The sequence below is a fragment of the Silene latifolia genome, chromosome 2 (genome assembly GCF_048544455.1).
Source record: "Silene latifolia isolate original U9 population chromosome 2, ASM4854445v1, whole genome shotgun sequence".
In the NCBI taxonomy this organism is placed as follows: Eukaryota; Viridiplantae; Streptophyta; class Magnoliopsida; order Caryophyllales; family Caryophyllaceae; genus Silene; species Silene latifolia.
The window spans coordinates 93778960-93795955 of record NC_133527.1 but is presented as its reverse complement, the minus strand read 5'-3'; the positions used below and the strand labels follow the sequence as shown (position 1 = coordinate 93795955).

Here is a 16996-nt window from a genome sequence, read left to right as displayed (position 1 = left end):
TAATATTACAATTTAAAAAATTCTTTTCTTACATAACATCGGTCCACGGTCCGGTCCGCGGTCTATTCGGTTTGGTCCAGGACCGGACCGAAGATCAAAGTAGAGTAAATAGGTGGACCGTGGACCGGACCAAACAAAATTCGGTCCGGTCTGATCCGGACCAAATGGTCCGGTCCAGTCTGGTCTTTAATCCAGACCACTGAGTGAACGGCCCTAATTACGAACTACTTTGTACATTTTTATCATAAGTTGCCTGAGATTCGAAGTTGTATAGGTAAGTGGTGGTATTGACGATAAATAAACACGGCGTATTCTCTAAGATGTTAAACTTTCCATTGTCTGTAGATGGGCAATAAATAACTATTCCCAACAAGACAACAGCTCCTTACACAATTAAGTTTTTCTAAGTAATAAATTAAAAGGGAAAAAATTACATTTTTACTCCAAACAGTGAAGGATGCTCAAATGAGTAAAAGCCAAAACAAAACTTGGAGCAACACTTCAGTACAGAAACATTATTGAATCAGAGCCCCGGGACCAAATATTGTATATAGGCTTTTATTCAAGTATCGAACGACGAAGATGGAACGCGACTCAGGGCGTATGGAGCAGATCGTAGTAAACATCGGGCTTCTTGTAATCTGAAATATACAGAGCCTGAAACAATGCAGTCTAGTTAGACGTTTACACTCGACTAGTTAGTTTTGAGTTACTATGTTGCGTACAATCAAGACATTGACTCGTTATGAAATAAGGGCTTATACGAGTTTTTGTCAGCATTGATTGTGTCGAAGAAATATGATTTATGACTTGTTTTGAATGGAGAGTTGGAGGGAATATGAGAGACACAAAACCAGAAAGATTTGGAGGGAATTTATATCCAAACAGGCTTACTCCATGTCTCCATTACCCCCTCCCCTTCTTTCCTCTCTCTCTATCCCCTCCGGCCTCTCCTCCCTAAAATTGTATCCAAACACAGCCTTATGTGTCCATTACTCCATGTCTCGATCGTGGTAAATGTAAATGTAAAGAATCACGGCGTCATGGTACTCCATGGCATGAAAAATGATGTGGTTTATCACCGCTTTGTTTTTTTTATTATATTGATTGTATCAGCCTAGTTGTGCCTGTGATTGGTCACACATCAACGGACAGTCAACAAGACTGTTTAATAAATTATCCATAAATCACAAATTATCCATAAGTAGAGTCACAACATTTTTCGTTTGATGTTGAAAAATCATGATCATAAGGTTATTTTGGAAAGTTTAGGTAACTACTACTACAAGTCTACAACTATCAGATTAGCAGATTTTAGTAGCTTGGTAGGCAAAGTCATTGAGCTGTTACTTGCAGCTTAAATTCACAATCCGCAAGCAATGCAACTACCCTTGTGCCTCAGTTAAACAGTAACAAAAAAAGAGAAAAAAAAAAAAAAAAAAAAAAAAAAAAAAAAAAAAAACAGGTTTATCATTTAAAGATCATGGATATACCTGAACTACAGAAGAAATGTGTAATAATGTGGCCTCCGACCACGGCCTTCCTATAAACTGTAAGCCAATGGGCAACCCATCTTTGTCATATCCAATCTACACCAAAAGTTGAAATTAGATTTAGAATAATTTCAGTTTAATTATTTATTACAAAGAAATAAAAAGTTGGGACACTTACTGGTAGAGTCACAGCAGGCAAACCCAGGAAATTTCCTGCTACTATGTACCTTACAAGTGCAGCTGAAAATAAGATGTGTAAAAGTTACTAAAACTAGGTTATGACAGCAATTTTGAGCGAATCGAGTGCATTGCTGATGCGTACCTCCATTAATGTAATCGAGCTCACCGGTCTCTAGAGCATTGTCCTGGATCCGGGTTGCAGTCACACTGACATAACATTTGCAAAAGTTTGAGTTACAGGACCGTCAAATGTCATATTTTTCTAACTTTCTTACATCACATCTAATTCGTATCTATTGTTGGACACTCAGATAGAGCTTAAAAAAGTTGACTCGGCCCAAACAGTCAGAAACCAAACCCATAAAATAATTTGGTGAACCAAATACGGCCTGCCCAAGAAGAGACAAATAACTGATAAGGTGTGTAAAATAATATGTTAAGAGTTTCCTACCAAACAAGAGACATAGGCAGGTAGAGAGAGCGCAAAAGTTTGAAAGCGGTAGAAGTCCCGTACCAAACAAAAAGAAAGACAAACAGGTAGGGAAGAATATGATGCTATAAATAAAGATAAAGTCTCCTACCAAACAATAGAGAGAGATGAATAGTTAAGGAAGAACTATTACCCAATTGTTGGGGTAACAATCACATCTGCCTTGGAGAATATCTTATTGAAGAATTGCATCTGTCTATTCCTGCAACAGAAGTGATAAGACACATTATTTCCTAAAGCATGCCGCGGGGAATTATGGGAAATAGTATGTACCTAAGACGCCGGCGTCTCAAAGGCTACTATCAGTTCCGGATATTTCTTTTGGTATTGCCGAAGACGGTTCAGTTCTGTACTTCTGCTTGGTTCGAGTTGAATCAAATATTGGTAGGGGGTTCGCCAGTTCAGGTAGCCCATTTAAGGTCTACGATTGAATAACAGTTTAGATATTTTGATTCATTTTTTTGGTTCAGATTTATTTTGTTAGGCTGTATAACTGAGTAAACATTGAGTAGTCTGATGTACAAAGCCTGTTTGTTTCTGCTACAGTAGATACAGTTTCCGAATGACAGATTGACGCTTGACGAAAGTCGTGCCATTATAAGGGTTGTAACCTATTCAGCGATGAAATAGTATCCTTACCCGCGATATTAGAATTTGAAAGGTCCGTTCTAGAGGGGCACACGCGAGGGTTAGGAAAAAGGGTATACTCTAATAGGAATATACCGTAGGTCACGGGTTCAAATCCTGGCAACCTCAAAACTCCTCAAAAACTCGAAGTGGAAACTCCCATAGGGCTCTAGCTTATATAAATAGAAAGTGAAGGAAATCTCTATTAAACCATGATTAAAAGACAAGCGGAAGAATCTAGCACATTAGGAATGTCTTATTGACCAATTCAAATGATACCTGATTTTCTGTGCTTTGATATATTCGACACTGCTAAAGGAACCATATATGGAAAGGGCTATTCTTGAATCCCATCCGACTTCTGAGTTGTCCCTATATATATATATATATATATATATATATGTGTGTGTGTGTCAGTGTATCAGTCAGCAACTCAACAGCTAACATGCTATAGCATTAAACAAAGACAAAAAAAAAATAACATACAATTTCTGCAAAATATGATCAAGAGAAGCAACGCATTCGGATCCTATTGTTAGATAGTGCGCCAGTCGCATCGTCTCTATTTCTGGTATAGTCACTTCTACAGTCTTGGACAAGACATCAAAAAGTTAGCAAGAGATGTACTGCCTAAACTTGAATATAATCACTGAAGCATTCTTTCATTGTTTAAGTTTGAGTGGCACCATCTTTAGGATAAAAAGACCAATAGTGATACCGCCAAATTTACAACAGATCACGAATAAAACTTGGGTAAGACTGGTCTCCCGTTGCAAAGAGTCGAGATCGATAGTCTCGGGTGGAATTTTAGAGTTCAAATTCCTGACCAAGTTGTACAGCGTCTTACAATTTATTGCAAGAATTATATCGGAAAATGCAATACCTGCCATCCGTAACACTTCTGAAGCTTATCAATGGCTGTGGAGCAGCAAACTTTGATGTCAGAATGGCAGTCATTGAACCACTATAACCAGAACAGTTATATCTCATTAATGATATGTTATAGTTGAGTGTAAAGTATGGTAGATATAGCGAGTCACAAACCTTTCCATACTTGGCCATTTTGATATCTCCAGAGAATGTCATTGGTTTTAAAAATGGCAATTCAACTTTATGCTGAAAACAACTCAATCCCAAGCATAGAGTCAGCATTCAACAGATAATCCGGATATTTAATCACTTTTAGGCCAAAAGGTACAAGTAAAGATACAAACTCTACATCAGTCATTTGGGTCGGGTTCGCTCGGTCATTGCAACTTTGGGTCATCTCTACTGGAATGTTATTGGGACGTTTGGATCGTGTTCGGTTCATTACAGGTTCGGGTCATTTCAAGTGGGACGTTATCGGGTCATTTCAAGCGTGTCTTGGTGCCTACGGGTCAATTTAATACGTTATACTTCGGGTCCTGGTTGTTAAGGTTTTGTTTTGAATTAGTCATTTTGAGACACATCATGGGCAGGTGGTTCCAGAGTGTATCTATTCAGGTTCTTGTCTATTTCAGGTTGTTTTTTACGGGTTTAGCTCGGTTGCAATCGGCTTGGCCAATTTTACAGGGCCTAAAAATCAGTACTTATGAAAGAGGCACAAGACCGAATAGCTTACTTACAGGGACAATAGTGGATTGGTCTGGAGATGATTCACCACTGATAGCTGCATAACTGAAAAGAGCAGCAATGATTTAGAACACATTCAATTCAGCTAGAAAAATAAACAGTTCTAGACTTAAGAAAATTGATGATTACGTTATTAGGGCATCTTCCACTGTGCCAGCAAGAATGCCAACCATCCCAACTGTCCAGTTCAAGGGAAGTACCCTACAGAAGACAGGTAAATTGTTCAGTTTTGACCCCAACATGTATCAAACAACATAGCAAAATGAAAAGATGATGAATGTTTGTTTCATTGTTTCCTGAGAGACTGTCCCACATACAATCAACAGTTGTGTAATTGTGATAATGGGTAATTTGTGGGTAAATGCAATCTCACACAAGCTGCATGGGACAGTCTCTTTCGACAAATTGTGTTGTTTGTGATCATGTTTATAGACTTACAAGAACATTTTTAGCTTACCCATCATGAGGAACACGGCCGAAAGTTGGCTTGAAGCCAACAACACCACAAAGAGCCGCTGGAATACGAACAGACCCTGCAGAAGTCGTGAAATTCTCTTAAGAGCTAATGAAAACATTTTTGTAACACCGTCGAATGCCTGAAAGTGTTACCTCCATAACGTTATGGTCAAACTGTCTTATATGAGTTTTTCTCATGACTTAAGTTAATTACCTCCACCATCAACACCAAGAGCAACAGGACATAATCCTGCACTAACCAATGCAGCAGATCCACTAGAAGAACCACCAGTTATCCTGCTGATATTGTAAGGATTTCGAGTAGCCCTACAATGACATGATTAAGGTTTATATTAAGAGCAGGCTGAACTGAAGTCTTTTATTATCTTGGTTGTAATTTACTTAGCTACAAATTAACGCTTTACCCGTAATGTGGATTAATTCCATTTACCCCGGCACCAAGCTCCTGCATATTGGCTTTCCCAACAAGTAATGCACCACAGGATCTAAGGCGGTCCACACAACAAGCATCTCTTTTGCAGGATCTAAACCTGTGCAGCCATTTTGTTCCTCCTACATGAAAATACACGGAAATAAGGTAAAGTCTTACCGCAAAATTATAATCTTGAGTTGGGAAGAAGTTTTAAACATATAAGAAATGAAGTGCCATCACCTGTGGTTGGGTAAGGAGTACAGTCTATTTCATCTTTGATGGCAATCGGTACCCCGTCAAGAACTGAAAGTGGTTCTCCTATGAAAGTTTAAAGTTGGCAAGTTATGATGAGAACAAGTTAGTCCATGAGAAGCTGAATCAGAATTTGTCATACAAGGAGTAATTTTGTAGAGCAAACGGGGCCATTGAGGTAGTTATGATGCTGATTGGTGTTGATACCAATTTATGAGTACCACCACTCAATTAATTTATCAGTTATGTTACTTCAACTATTCGAAAAATCACGTGTACCTATATTGGCCGCTTGACACTCGGACATGGATATGAGTTTGACTCTTGAACACGTCATTATAAACCAACAACAGGACATCATAAAATAGCTCAATTTGACACTTGGACACCAATGGCGGATCTAGAAAATTTTCTTTTTGGGATCTCGATGAAAATGTAAAGCTTAATTTACATAAAAAGTATTTAAGTTTATTTATTTTGGCCTAAAAATTGGACAAAATACACACAAAAATTCGTTTTACGGTGTCCTGGAACTCCGGATCCATACACATGGAACTGCCACTGTATGCACACGCACACGGCACATGTGTGATAGTCATACTTCCAATCAAGTCTTAACAGATTTTCTCATACCTTTTTCATAACGAAGAGTAGAATCAACAGCTTGCTGTCGAATATCGTTTACATCAAAATTTATAAAGAATGACATATTGCATTCAGGATTTGATGATCTTTCAACAGCTCTTATAAGTTCCTCAGACACCTGAAGTTAAAAAAAAATACGAAATCAGAAAGTTGAGCAACTTATATCGTAAAAATTGAGACATCCATCCTAGAGATATTGGCAGAAAACCTTAAATTGTTAGCAAAGAGATTGATAGTAGACAACTAGACACCTTTGTTGGAGTAAAAGCTCCTGATTTATAGGCCTTGGAGTAGTCCGTTATAGTCCAGTGCCGGAAACAATGGTCGATCTCGATTGAGCTTTTGTCTGAAATAGATGGCAGACATTCCACAGCTTTTTGTACTCGTTCACACGGACTCTGATCAGACTCTATGCATATCACTTCTTGCTTTGGAGGCTCTGCTTATGAACGTATGATCGGGGCCAAGTAATGATCATTAAACCCAAATACACAAGTAACTTAAGTCTATGATCCCAAAAAAAAAAAAAAAAAAAAAAAAAAAAAAAAAAAAAAAAAAAAACATATGAGGCGGTTTTATGTGAGTCCGGGCACATTAATCCGGTAAGCCTACAATCGAAAGAAAAATAAACAGGGATTTGGCTGGGTCTCATGACTCGCATGTAAGACTGCCTCATAAGTCATATATGACTGGCTTGCAGTGAATGGAGGTGTCTACATTATTCCAGAGAAAGGGAGTACCTTTAGAGGTATGTAATGGGACATATACAGGAGATTCTTCAATTTCTGCAAGTGAAACAAACTGCAAATCGAATGTTATTGAGCACATCATATGGAGTATATATATAAAAACTTTAAAGAGTGTTTAGACTCTTCATATTACCATGTGATGTGACACTCTGACAAGATTACGACACTTGAAACTTGATTTTTTTTAAGGATAGAAATCATAATTTCCAGAATATAATCGAGTTAGAGATTTGGATATGCATCCCTATGGCATATTTCTACTCAGTCAGAATAACAGTAGCATTTTGAACATATTTTACGGCTAAATTTGTCAAATAATATTTGAGAAAATATAAAATACCTTGTGAACTAAATTATCTTTCTTGAGAAAGTACAATACAATCATGCCGATGATCCTCAATTCCAGAATCCAAGCAAAGAGTTTCACCAAAAACCCAGCCATGCGTGGAGCTGACTTGGATAAACAAAAAGATCTCAGTTATATCAATGGTTTCTATTAACCATGGCTACATTAAAATGAACCCAAGTGTACTAAGCCGAACTGAATTGAATTGAACCAAATGGAATAGGATTGGATTTCACACACACACACAAAAAAAAAAAAATAAAATAAAAGGTGTCTTACACAGAACATTATTGAAGAACAAAACCTACTATCTACATGCATTCACAATTTGACATGCATATATGCAAAAGAAAAAATCTCAAAGTACAGTTGTTAAAACTTTTTCAAATGCCTCAAGGACTCCCGCAAATTGCAGCAGGGTCAAATGTGCGCAAGTTTACTTTGAGCATGCTATCGAATTAGCAAATTAGGAAAGTAGCCAACAGACAAACCTTTGACAATGGGAGTAATATAAAGTTCATCACTATTAGGACCAAGGTCAATCTCCTCAACAGGCTTGTATAAAACTCCTTCACTTCTCAATAATCCCATTATTTACTTAGTTTATTTTCTTCTTCTTTTCTCTGTATTTTTGTACATAGGATACTTAGTTACAATACAATGTTGAATGCATAACACTCAATTAAGCAACTAACTTACATATATAAATATAGAAAACATAGCAAGCAATAGGGAACCGGAAAGTGATGTTAGTGGTGGGGACTTTTCTAACTTCATACACCCTCTAAATATTTATTACATGCATGTTTTCATTTAAAACCGCCTTTTTTATAACATCGACTAATTGAGCTTAAAGTTTTTTTTTAATTGGTGTAGGTTAACAAGTGAGATAGGGTTCTCAATGGTCTGAGACGGTTCGTCGGAAATAGCTCGGTTAAAGCTCAGCTCTCGTGCTCGGTCAAATCAATTTTGGGCTTGCGCCGAGCTCGAGCTCAGCGAGACTCCGCTTAGAAGCTCGTTTGGGCTCGTTTATAATTTTTATATATATTGTAATATTAATTTTATTTCACATTATATGTTACAGTATTATTTAGGCATTTATAATTATATTATAATATAATATTTTTTACTCGTAGTATTTTAGAGTAATTTATTTGTTTTTAAAAAATATTTATATTTAGTTTAGATTCAAAACGTGAGAAAGTGAAAATAATACAATGGTAAAACGAGCTTGATTCGAATTCGAGCTGAACTTGAGCTTTAATTTTTTAGGCTCGAGCTGAGCCCCAACCCCACCTGAGCTCAAGATCATATCGGCTCATTTACAGCCCTAAGTAAGACGTTCCTTCTTACACCAATCAACTTTGATACACTTTATATTTAAATACTCCCTCTGTCCCGGTCATTTGTTGTCCTTTTCCATATTGGGGTGTCTCAGTGAGTTGTTGTCCTTTCTATTTTAAGAATGAACTTGATAAACAATTTGATCATTCATACTCAATTTGTTCCACTTGTCATTTAGTAATTGACTTCATTGGTTTTTGTGCCAAAACGAAAGAACAACAATCGACCGGAACGAAGGGAGTATAAATATTTAGGTTGGTCTCATCATAAAACGGTTTTAGGCAACTATTTTTCATTTCGATTGTCTTATATAGAAATATAAAACACCCCTACAAAAAAATTTGTTTATATTTGAACCTCATGTTCTCAAAGAAACAATCTCACTAAAAAAGTTATACTTCCTCCGTTTTTATATGATGTACCCATTTGTTAAATATATGAGTAGAGTATTTTAATAAAATGGGTACATCATATGAAAATGGAGGAAGTATTAATTTGATGGTGAAAGTGGTCCATTTACTTTCCAATGATGCAATTATTTGATCCATTTTGAAACAAAACGATAAACGAGTAATAATAGTTTTAGTTAGTGAGTAAGTCTTGCTTAAAACGGGTCGGATTTTAAGACGGGTAGTTGTGTGAGAGAAAATGGGTAGAGGGGACAAAGGTGGGACCCTCCATGTGCTTCTCCACTCACCCTAAATGGGTATTTTGTGAGAGAATATGGTATCCGTCTTATTAATAAGACGGATACCCTTGGTCTGAAATAAGAATTGGGGTTAGTTATATGCATGTCCATCCTAGATAGGCTCTTTCTCCATGTTGATAAGAAAGTGTTGTTTTTTATTTTAAAAAGGGTAAGACTTCCTTTGTTAACTTTTTATTTTTATAGTTTTTTTTATTTAGTGATGAGAGAATCTGCGGCCGTTACTTTTGATATGCAATGGGTCAATTTGTTTATAGTTTAGGTCATAAAAAGTCATAAGCTTTTGCAAGATGAAAATACGAAAAGACTGATAAAGGGTATGTAGGAGATATTGAGGTAGGAAATTAAAATGGAGGGTAAAGTGCAGAAGGCGACCAAAACAAAGTTTACTTTTGCTAAGTTGGTTTATTTAATTCGCGGGCTTTTCCAAGTATTGGGGGTTGCTCATACTTAGAAGTCGCAACTCGCTAGTCCCAACGGTCAACTTTTACACCTACTACAAATTCAAGAAATTTGCCCCCGCTTAAAAGCTCGCAATATTATAAAATAAGACCATTTTACACGGCAAAATTATTTATTTTACAAGAAAAATATTTTCTTGATTTTACTTTTATTTTTCCGTTTTCCTTAAAATTTATTTCAAATTAATTGTATTTTTTTCTAAATTTAGTGTGCTAAAATGGGTGGACTACGATTATCCCTTAATCTTTTAACTACCACCACTTAGGCCTGATTCTTTTAGAGTTAATGTAACCCTTTTAAGTTCAGTTCAACTCTTACATGTTTAGTTTAGCTCCTATACATTTAGTGGTCCAGCTCAGTTCAGCAAAACTAAGTCCAAAAGAACAGCGTAACATAGAATATAAGACAACAAAGTGAAATGAGTTATTTAATGTTAATAAATAAAACCGAAAATTCACGTGGTACCCAATATTTTATGTTTGTGTACAAGTTATCCGTTATGTTTTATTTTCACGCCCAATATCTCCTTTTTGTGGTTTTTAAAATTTCAAATGATCATAAGTCCTAAACCAGAAATCAAAATCGGCCAATTTTTCTTTCTAAAATGATTATCTCGTCATAACCTACGATTTCAGGAAAAAAAAATTGTTAACCAACGTTTTTACCGAATCCTCAAATCAACTATATTTCAATATTTAGTTTCCGAATAACCATTTTCGTTTTATCAAGTTATAGATCTCAAAAAGATATTCAATTTAGAAAAAAAAAATAGGCAATTCTGATTTATGGTTTACGATTTATGGCTAATTGAAGATTTTAAAAACAATAAAAATAGTACGTTGTGCTTAAAATCAGATCTCAAGGATAACATGTGCACAAACTTAAAAAAGTTGGGTATCATGTGAAAAATGGTAAAGCTTACAGGTACCAAGTGAATTTTCTGTAAATAAAAAGTCTTGTACATAATAAAACCGTATTATACTATAATTATTGGTGTTTATGTCACGAGAAAAGCTAATATGCCAAGTTTCAACACTATCATATCTTCATACCTACAAATCATACATTCATACTTACATAAAACATACCAAAGTTGGTAGGTATGAGTGGTAAGGACTCTTATCTCTTAAATAAGTGGTCAGAGGTTCGATTGATTCTTGCGAATGACAAAGTAAAACTTGGGAGGGATCAACCCATTAAATTACCTTCAGTACCCCGAAGGAGATTGCCGCAGCCGTCGGTAGTTTTTTTTTTTTTTTTTTTTTTTTTTTTTTTTTTGACAGTGGGAGAAAGGGAATTATAGTACCCCAAATGTTACACAACAAGCTAACGGACTAAGTTGCACTAGAAGTCCGACTAGCAAATCTAATACAACGAAGCCAAGCATAAAGATTACATAAACATTTATTAAAATTAGAACTACAACAAAGTAAATTTAACGAGGGCAGGACGATGAAGAATAGGTTGAACACGAGCAGTGTCGTCCACATCAACAGTATTACTAATAATTCCTTGAATCCAACGGGACGGACCAGGTGCACTTACGCCTAATCAACACCAAAAAGAAAAAATACTTACATAAAACATTTTGATGCTATAGTTACTCCTCGGTCTTTATTAAATAAGATTCACATTTTTTTCTATCTGATTTTTCTGGTTAATATGAACTAGTATAAATCCCCCGTGAAAGCGCGATTTTTTTAGATAAAAGTAATAGAGACTTTGTCTATCAAGTTTATGGTATTTAACTCCATTTTGAAACGTGGCTAAAAAATAATTTATGGAAAGATTGTGTCCCCCATATTTAGCGTAAATATTATGGTATGGAATTAATTAGTATGCAAATATTGTAATAAATATAGATAGTATGATCAAATAATTAGGAAGAAAATATTTTATAGTAGTATATCACTTAGGCGGGAAAACGGGAAATTTAGAAACTTGATAATCGTTTAGTAGTAAGGAGATTATAACCCCACATGTTTAGAAAATGAGAAGATTATATCATTTAGGAAAAAAAATTTTGTTCTGAGACCCAATTTGATTAGCTAGTGTTGCCTTAAGACAAATTATTCTTATTGTTTAATTTATTTAATCGTGTGCCTCTAAGTTTTAAGATCCAATAACGAATCCTAACATCCCATCAACGTTAAAACCAAATGAAAACGATAATCCACTTAAATTTTCTTTTGAGAAAGCTAAATTGAAAGTAAAATATCCATTTTCAAACTCTAAAAAAAGTCACGTTCTTGAAAAAGTAATGTTAAACTTTGACATCGAATCAAAAATAAACCTAAATTAGTTAGAAATCGATCAAAAATGAAAAGCAACACGGGTATCATGATCAAGGATCACGATAAAGAAGTCTACACACAAGAAAGAAAAAGCAACTAAATTGAACTTTTAAGAGTAGAGAGCCTCGATAAGGTCAACAAGGAGGTTAAAGAACATAGAGTTTTATAGGCCACTAGCATCAATCTCAAAGGAGGAGCACAACGAAATGAGTAAGAGGGGTATGAACGATAAAGCTTATGGCCAAAGAGGAGGGGAAACTAGGCAAAATGGAAACACCACACACTCAAATCACAAACAACAACATCATCCTAAACGGTTCCTCAAACATCCCTAAAAATTAGTCTTATAACCACATTACTTCCAAGGATTTCCTAAATCAACTTACATCACTTTACTTCTAAGCTATTCCATGAAATAAAGTATTTCACCACACTTGTGATTCACCAACTCCCAATCATTAAACATCCACAAGCGACTTCCACAAAAACAAAATCAAAACTAATAACAAAGCTATACTCATATCCAATAAACGTCAAAAGACAACACAATATATGCATGGTTATCAACATCCTAAAGGTGTTTTCTTCCAAGCTCACATCATAAACTTTACTCCATGTTTGCTCCTAAAATAACAACGCTCAATCAACTAAGATTTCAAATCCCAAATACGAGTAACAAAGTCAAGTTCCATAACCTTAGTAACATATGCAACTCACACTTTATACAACGAATCCCACCAATCAATCACACTCACTTTATATCAAGAAACTAGGCATTAGAATCACCAAGGTATGTCTCACCACATTATCCAAGCCTTCTCAACAACACAACCTCTCAAAGCAAGGGTTAGGCAACCACAAACAAACTCCACAAAGCCAAAATTTTCCAATAAGGTTAACATCCCACAAAAGGAAGAAAGCTATCTACAAGGCGTCTAGGAAGGATAAGCAAGGAACGAAGGATAAGTTGGGAGGGTACAAGAATAGCTTCCAAGGTAAAACAAAAGAGAGTTTAGAAGAAGGATAAGCATCAAGAGGTAGAGAATAAGGCAAGGTACCCAAGGAATGAGATCGAGGAAGTAGAAGCATTCTTCTAAAGGTTGAACAAATCTTCAATCTTGAGCAATAGGCACTAAAACTTGATCGCCACATGGGTAAGCTCATGGTTTGTCGATCCAAGGGCACAAGAACCAATTATTGACAATCAACAAACAAGTTAGAACCTAACAAAGAGCAATCACAATGCAGGCTACCACCTTAGGTCCTTAAGTCTACACATCTCTCATTCATTATTCAAGGTCATGTTCAAATTAAGTTTGGGGTACATGTGTGTGCGCCGGGAGCAACATAGGCTCTAATACCAACTGTGACACCCCCGGATTTTTACTAAAAGAAAATGCAAACTTTGCAGTGGAAAAGAAATCGATGTTTTAAAAACTTTGATATTGAGAACCGGGGAGTCACTATACAAACCCGAAAGTTGCGTTTTAAGAAAGCTTTTATACAAATACGATTTAGCAAGATAAGCGGCATATTAATCCCTAAATAGAACTCAATGATAAAAACTATGTACAATTCTAAACTACAACGAGGAAGATCAATCGTTGTAAGTACAACGCTCGCTAGCTCACACGTCTTCACCCCCAAGAAGCAACACTATCACCTGTCATGCATGTAAACATGAACGCCACAGTCAGTGGGGAGTAACTCAAGGTTCTCCGAGCCACATTATATCAAAATGAACATAATAAAAAAACTCAAATAAGGCAAGGCAAAAATAAATACGAGATACAATTCACTTGAACAAATAAGCATGAGATCATTCATGTTAGGATAATAAGAGAAAGCAAGATAGAATAATAAAGAAGCATATCATAGGTATATTCAAATAAAGTGAAGTAAAGGAACGAACATAGACACGGTTAATTAATCACGAGCACGAATTCCAATGACATATGACATGTGCAACTATCCAAATTATACAAGACCTTTACTACTCTTAGATTCAAGAAGTGTGTGACATATGCAAAACATTCACTAATAAGACACGATAACACCTGACTCATTCCTCTTAGTAGGACGGCGATAATATATACGGTCCTAGTCTAAATCTAGCCAGACTCTCGGGATAAACGTCTCCCGATTAGACATGAGATAAATGTCTCGCATCCAAGACTCAAAACATGGCACACAGACCGTAACCAAAGGTCGAGTAACCCTAATCGGAAACATGACACACATTCTGTAACCAAAGGTTCGAAGAAGGCGGAAGAGTAATCCTCAAACCGGAAACATGACACACATACCGTAACCAAAGTTCCGAAAGGAGGGCGTCATAATAAGTCAACTCGAAACATGGCACACATACAGTAACCAAAGGTCGAGTGACACCTAACTCGGAAACATTGCACAGAGTCTGGTTACAACTTTGCACGGAGCCGGCATACCGTAACCAAAGGTCCAAGAAGAGTTCTTAAATCGGAAACATGGAACACATACCGTAACCAAAGGTCCGAAGAAGGTAATGAGGAGTGTCTAGTGAAATGTTATACACAAAGTCCACGGGAATACGGCTTAACACAATCAAATATGTAAAATAAGCATTTCATACTTTAACTTGGTAAAGAATCGACAATGAACAAATAAGAACCCAAATGTGAAGTATACAATACCATCTCATGGGGTGTTTGGTTCACCCAATATAGGTATGAGGTATGGGTTTGGAATGAACCAAACCCATACCATGTGTTTGTTTGACAAAAATGAAGGTTTCATACCCATACCTCAAACCCATGAGGTATGGGTTTCTCATACCCAAGGAGGGGGGTGGGTATGAGATTGATACCCATGGTATCAAATTAGAAATATTAAAAAGTGATAAAAACAATTGTAATTTTTTTTTTATATATTTATTTGATTAAATTTTCTCTACATGATTTAATAGTATAAAAATTATTATTAAAAATATTGTATTTTGAAGATTTTTTAGCTTTGATTGATTTCTAACCCCATACCTCCCAAAATTGAACCAAACATAAGGTATGAGGTATTGAGTTCCAACCCGATACCACCCAGGTATGATTCCCGATTCCAAACCCAAACCCACGCATGAACCAAACACCCTCTCATTCTTTGATAGCATGAATAAACATTATGTTTCATATATACTTGTTAATTAAGCATAGTATAAACAAACGATATCAAATGAGTTAAGTAATGTGAAACACGAGGCAAAACGTAAACAAATCAAACCCGAACCATTCATAAGCATTAGAAACAAGATTAAGAAGCATATGAGGTAAGTCATGCAAAACAACGTATAGAAGCACTTAACTTAACCAAGTACATAATCACTTGATAAGAAATCAACCATAAAATGAATGTTGTCCACAATGAGCTGAGGCTCAAACTTTACAGCATTTAAAATGACACTTCTAAAAAAGTCTGTCAAAGATGAGCTTCGGCTCATTTGCGCCAGAATTTAAATGTCACCCTCATAAGGGAGAAATTCAAAAACCACACCACCATCTTTACCAAAGTTGCTACTGTTGGGGTTGGTGTCCTTAACAGTTAGTGCAAGGACTTATAAACCTCTAAAAGGATCAAAGGGCATACTTTGGTATTATTATCAGTTGATCCACGTTTATCAATAACGGTTGGCTTGCTAGATAAGTTTGACGTTATTGTCATACAGATGGCGGTGATCAACTGGTCCCTAAAAGTCACACCTATAGGATACGTTCGAGAGATGTGACGGTATGAAAATACTGTCATGTAGATGCCAAAAATCGACTAACCAGTTAGTCCGAGTTATTTGACTAGTAATTAGTCAAACATGTGATGTTGAGATATTATATTTAATACGGATTAAATATCATGGGCTAAGGCGAATTAACCAGTTAATTCGTAAAATTAAATATACGTGATTTATATTTAATTAAATGTATATTAAAATAATTATACAATATCTTTTTTTGTCGGACACGTATTAATAATTCACTAACCCGTATTATTAGCTGATGCCTTAATTTCCGATAACCGATAACAGTTTATAATCAGACCATGTCATATACACTTAGCGAGTGATGGACCGGACCGCGAGTTTAAGTGAAGAGAAAATGAAAAGCCCATACGGGCTCCTCTCACTCGGTTTGGCCGAGAATCACATAGACAAAAAGGGGAGTTCTCTCCTCTTGTCTAACCTAATTCATTCTGCTAAAAAAATTAGGGTTTTGAAGAGTATTCTCCTCTGAAAAACCTGAGATCTCTCATCTCGACAAAACTCACATCAGTTCTCCCTATATTGCAAGGCAATCGGAGAACACTGTTCTAGCACAAGGGCATATCTCGGACAAAGTCTTGGGTGTAACGATTAGGAGGAAATCTGCTTTGATTTCTGTTCTTTACGCCGCAATTTAAAGGACCCGAGGTTATTTCTTGTTCCTTATCGTTTCTATTGTTTTTATGTTTTATGACGATATTCGCATGTTTAAATTTACGTTATAGTCCTGCAATTTAAGGGTAGTATACGGATATTAACCCACAAGTGGTATCAGAGCGAGGCCACGTGAATTTTTCATGTGTTTTTCATAAAACGTTTTTGAAACGATGATTTTTCGCCAAAACCGTGCCTAGTATACACGGCGAAATTTTTTTAAACCGTGTCATGTATTACACGGTAATTTCATCATCTTGTTTTTGCATATTGTTGTTTTATACAGAAATTATAACAATATGTCATGTTTTTGTCAATTGTTAAAATTGATTTTATGCGTTTTTGATCAAAATTGTTTTGGTTTTGTATCATAAAACTTGTTTCACGAGGGTTTGGAATTTTTCAGAAATTTTTGTACTCGATCGAACAAAATTTCCATCGATCGAGTGTTTTTTCTGCTTGTTTTTGCT

At 35.9% G+C, this 16996-nt stretch overlaps 1 protein-coding gene across 3 annotated transcripts; it reads right to left on the bottom strand.

Annotated features, from left to right (window-relative positions):
• Positions 1 to 287: 287 nt before the first annotated feature.
• Positions 288 to 7973, bottom strand: LOC141642852 (fatty acid amide hydrolase-like). Of its 3 annotated transcripts, XM_074451803.1 has the most exons (20): positions 7777 to 7973; positions 7280 to 7389; positions 6931 to 6991; positions 6442 to 6629; positions 6179 to 6308; positions 5534 to 5611; positions 5286 to 5433; positions 5075 to 5187; positions 4862 to 4937; positions 4534 to 4605; positions 4398 to 4449; positions 3835 to 3906; positions 3674 to 3754; positions 3277 to 3380; positions 3070 to 3162; positions 2297 to 2365; positions 1816 to 1880; positions 1672 to 1733; positions 1494 to 1589; positions 288 to 657 (listed from the first exon to the last, which is right to left on the bottom strand). In XM_074451803.1, exons 1-20 carry the CDS (start codon positions 7874 to 7876, stop codon positions 595 to 597), a joined length of 1833 nt encoding a protein of 610 aa, XP_074307904.1. In that variant the 5' UTR covers positions 7877 to 7973; the 3' UTR covers positions 288 to 594. The 3 variants fall into 3 exon arrangements, with proteins under 3 accessions (XP_074307904.1, XP_074307906.1, XP_074307907.1); XM_074451805.1 differs by lacking the exon at positions 3070 to 3162; XM_074451806.1 differs by lacking the exons at positions 3070 to 3162; positions 3277 to 3380 and having other exon boundaries at positions 3674 to 3708.
• Between the last annotated feature and the right edge of the window lie 9023 nt (positions 7974 to 16996).

Coding starts and splice junctions, on each gene's coding strand:
- LOC141642852 (XM_074451803.1), bottom strand. CDS start 7,876: ATGGGATTATTGAGAAGTGAAGGAGTTTTATACAAGCCTGTTGAGGAG. Junction 5,188..5,285: donor GGAATTAATCCACATTACGG/GTAAAGCGTTAA, acceptor ATGTCATTGTAG/GGCTACTCGAAATCCTTACA. Junction 1,881..2,296: donor ATTGTTACCCCAACAATTGG/GTAATAGTTCTT, acceptor ATGTTATGTCAG/TGTGACTGCAACCCGGATCC.